A 4,244-nucleotide genomic window follows, 5' to 3' on the forward strand; every position below is an offset into this window, starting at 1 on the left:
CAGCAGTTAGAACTGGACATGGAACAACAGATTGGTTCCAAATAGGAAAAGGAGTACGTCAAGGCTATATATTGTCACCCTGCTTATTTAACTTATATGCAGAGTACATCATGAGAAACGCTGGACTGGAGGAAGCACAGGCTAGAATCAAGATTGCCGGGAGAAATATCAATAACCTCAGATATGCAGATGACACCATCCTTATGGCAGAAAGTGAAGAAGAACTAAAGAGCCTCTTGATGAAAGTGAAAGAGTAGAGTCAAAAAGTTGGCTTAAAGCTCAACATTCAGGAAACTAAGAGCATGGCATCCGGTCCCATCACTTCACGGCAAATAGTTGGGGAAACAGTGGAAACAGTGGCTGACTTTATTTTGGGGGGCTCTAAAATCACTGCAGATGGTGACTGCAGCCATAAAATTAAAAGATGCTTACTCCTTGGAAGAAAAGTTATGACCAACTTAGACAGCATATTAAAAACGCAGAGACAATACTTTGTCAACAAAGGTCCATCTAGTCAAGGCTATGGTTTTTCCAGTAGTCATGTATGGATGTGAGAGTTGGACTGTGAAGAAAGCTAAGTGCTGAAGAATTGATGCTTTTGAAACTGTGGTGTTGGAGAAGACTCTTGAGAGTCCTTTGGACTGCAAGGAGATCTAACCAGTCCATCCTGAAGGAAACAAGTCCTGAATATTCATTGGAGGGACTGATGTTGAAGCTGAAACTCCAATACTCTGGCCACCTGATGCAAAGAACTGACTCATTAGAAAAGACCCTGATGCTGGGAAAGATTGAAGGTGGGAGGAGAAGGGGATGACAGAAGATGAGATGGTTGGATGGCATCACCGACTCAATGGACATGAGCTTGGATAAACTCCGGGAGTTGGTGATGGACAGGGAGGCCTGGCATGCTGCGGTCCATGGGGTTGCAAAGAGTTGGATATGACTGAGCGACTGAACTGAACTGAACTGAATAATGCAACTATTAAAAGTATAATTATTTTAATAACTACGGAACATTTATATAGCAGTAGCGGTGTCTTTAGTTTAATAGCTCCTGCAGTAATTCCTTCTGTGGAAAGAACCAGAGGCTGGTAATAAGAATATGGCACATCTTTAAATTGACATCCATATGATATTACTTCTAATATGTTTGACTTGAGCTCTGTCACTTGGAAGATACATACACCTCATTTGAGTTTGATCAGCTGGTGTTTAGAAAGAAAAGACGCAACAGTATAAGAAAGCTTACCTAGAATGTAAGCGGTAAATGCACCCCAGGGCGTGAGTAGAAAATCAAATCAGCACTGGATAACAATCCATCGTGACTGTTTTTTCCCCAACAATGCAAGGATCATCTGATGTTATAAAACGTATTAATGCAATTTACAACCTCAGTAGGTTAAAGGAAACGATTTGGTTATCTCAAAGCAGAAAACATGTTGGTTAGAGTTTAACAGCAATTCTTGGTTAAAAGCAAGCCAAAACAAAACCTTTTATTTAAATAGAAACAGAAGGGCTTTCTTTAACCTAATGGAATGTATAAAACCACAATTTCCAGCAAAAATCATTCTTAAAAGTGCTGCCATCCTTAACTTTGTTCCTTTTTTTCCCCTGAATTTTTTCTCTGTTGCTGGTTTTTAATAATTTGCTATTCGTGTCCTGGTGTAGTTTTCTTCAGCTTCCCAGGCGGCTCAGTGCTAAAGAATCTGCCTACCAATGTAGGAGATGAAAGAGATGTGGGTTCAATCCTTGGTGTGGGAAGATCCCCTGGAGAAGGGCATGGCAACCCACTCCAGTCTTCTTGCCTGGAGAATTCCATGGACAGAGGAGCCTGGCAGGCCGCAGTCCTTGGGGTTGCAAAGAGTCGGACACAACGGAGCACGTATGCGCACACAAAGAATAAAGCCAAAGGACAGGGTGTGCGGTCAAGGTTGTCAAGGTGAACTGTACTCACAAGGTTGGTGAACATGTGGGGACTTGGGGAGAGCGTTACACCTGGCACGGACGTTTCTCAACCCTTCCCATTCCTTGCCCTACACAGCTCTCCCACCTGGCTCTTCCTTAGGTATAATCTTTATAAATCGCCCGCGATCGAGTGAGTAAAACGTTCCTCAGAGCTCTGTGGGCTGCTCTAGCAGACTAACCAAACCCGAGGAGGGGGTCACTGCAACCTTCATCTTCAGCCCAGAGGGGAGTGGTCAGAGTGCCGGTAAGAGCTCCAGTTGGCATCTGCAGTGGGATCTGGGGGCAGTCTTGTAGGACGGGGCCCTTCACCTGCGGGGTCTGGAGTGTGGGCTATCTTGCTGACTGGTCCATGGGCGTGGGGAGAGGTGTGTCCTGGCGTTAAGTGGAGTGTTGTGTACGAGCCAGTCAAACCCGGTCGGTTGGTTGCACAGTGCAGACCATCACTGACTGGTTTTACTCTGTCCCCTCAGTCACCTGCTCGAAGGGGCTGGGTGTTCAGCCCCAGCTCGAATCGTAGGTCTGTTCTCTCTCCTCTCAGCTCATCAGCTTTGCTTCTTGTGCTTGGAAGCTCTGACGTTGGGTGTGTACACATCTGGGGAGAAGCAGGAAGACATGAGGCCTTCCCCGGTGGCTCAGACAGTAAACACTCTGCCTGCAACGTGGGAGACCCGGGTTCAATCCCTGGCCTGCGAAGATGCCCTGGAGAAGGGAATGGCCACCCACTCCAGTGTTCTTGGAGAATCCCATGGACAGAGGAGCCTGGAGAGGTGGCAAAGAGTTGGACACGACTGAGCAACTAACATTTTGAGAAATACCAGGGGGAGATGGGGTCACACCATCTTTTCCAGATTGAAAGTCTGGCCACCATGGTCTTTTGGGAAAGTTTCCTATTAAACTCTGCCAGAGTTGGCTCTGCTTGCTTTCAATTGACTATGTTTTTCTTGTTTTTTTAATTAATTTTTCGTTGATCTACACTGTTGTGTTAGTTCCTGCTGCACAGCAGAGCGAAGCTGTTATACGCGTGCGTATATCCACTCTCTTTAAGATTCTTTTCCCACACAGGCAATTGTACTGAGTAGAGCTCCCTGTGCTGCACAGTAGGTCCTTATTAGTTATCTATTTTATATATAGTAGTGCGGCTGCGTCAGTCCCAGCCTCCCAGTTTATCCCTCCCCTCTCCCCCTGGTAACTATGTTTGTTTTTTTTACATCTGTGACTCTATTTCTATCTTGTAAATAAGTTCATTTGCACCATATTGTTTTAGATTCCACAAATAAGCGATATCATATGATTTTGTCTTTTGCTGTCTGACTTCACTTTGTATGATCATCTCTAGTTCTGTCCATGTTGCTGTAAATGGCATTAATTCGTTATTTTTTATGGCTGAATAATATCCCACTGTATGTATGTACCACATTTTCTTCTTTAAACAAAGCCTTTTATTTTGTACTGGGGGATAGCCGATTAACAGCACTGATATGGTCTCAGGTGAACAGCGAAGGGACTCAGCCGTACATATACATGTATCCATTCTCCCCCAAACTCCCCTCCCATCCGGGCTGCCACATAACACCGAGCGGAGTTCCCTGCGCTATACAGTAGGTCCTTGTTGGTTATCCATTTTAAATAGAGCAGTGTGCGTACCACAGCTTCTTTATCCATTCGACTGTCGATGGTCACTTGGACTACTGTGTTGCTGGCAGGAGGTACCCACTAGGGAGCTGTCCCACCATCTTGGGCTTGCCCAGACGTCTGGGGAGATGGAGGCCCCACTGGGTGGTGGTGATGGTGGAGAAGGTGGGGTCACAGAACGGGGGTGCCGGGGCAGCCATGCTGGCCGCTGGTGGTCACGGAGCACTTCCTGTGCGGACACTGCTCCGGGAGCAGGATGGCTGATTTCTCCCTCCATCCTCACCCGGGGCCCACGGGGTCGCCCCTTCTGCGTGCCCCATTTTACAGGTAGGGGACAGATGAGGAGCAGTGACAGCGGGATATCGAGCAGGCTGGCCTGCAGCCCCTGCCAGCACCTGGCCGGGATGGCCGCTGCCCTGGGCGGTCACAGAAAGGTGCTTCCTTCCTTCCCACCGCTTGGGGGCTGGGTCTTGGCCTTCCTCCTCTTTCCTGCTTTCCTGCTTTCCTCCAGCTTTCCTGCCCGGGAGCTTTCCCTCTGGAGGGGTTTGGTGTCAGCTGAGAGCTAGGGTGTGGAGCCGAATGGCCTGGGGCCCGGTCCAGCCCTGAGCGGGTGTCAGGGCTGGGGGTTACGTGGCTGGACAGTCCGG

General features: G+C 47.8%; 1 protein-coding gene across 1 annotated transcript in view; it reads right to left on the reverse strand.

Moving 5' to 3' along the window:
- Positions 1-3,812: 3,812 nt before the first annotated feature.
- LOC105000867 overlaps positions 3,813-4,244 on the reverse strand; it is a 5,994-nt gene continuing 5,562 nt past the window's right edge. Inside the window, exon 6 of the mRNA XM_010856936.1 lies at positions 3,813-4,132. Within this exon, the coding sequence (XP_010855238.1) occupies positions 3,813-4,132 (320 nt within the window). The remainder of the gene's footprint in view (positions 4,133-4,244) is intronic.

Source organism: Bison bison, unplaced genomic scaffold (assembly GCF_000754665.1).
Source record: "Bison bison bison isolate TAMUID 2011002044 unplaced genomic scaffold, Bison_UMD1.0 scf7180017864375, whole genome shotgun sequence".
Classification (NCBI taxonomy): domain Eukaryota; kingdom Metazoa; phylum Chordata; class Mammalia; order Artiodactyla; family Bovidae; genus Bison; species Bison bison.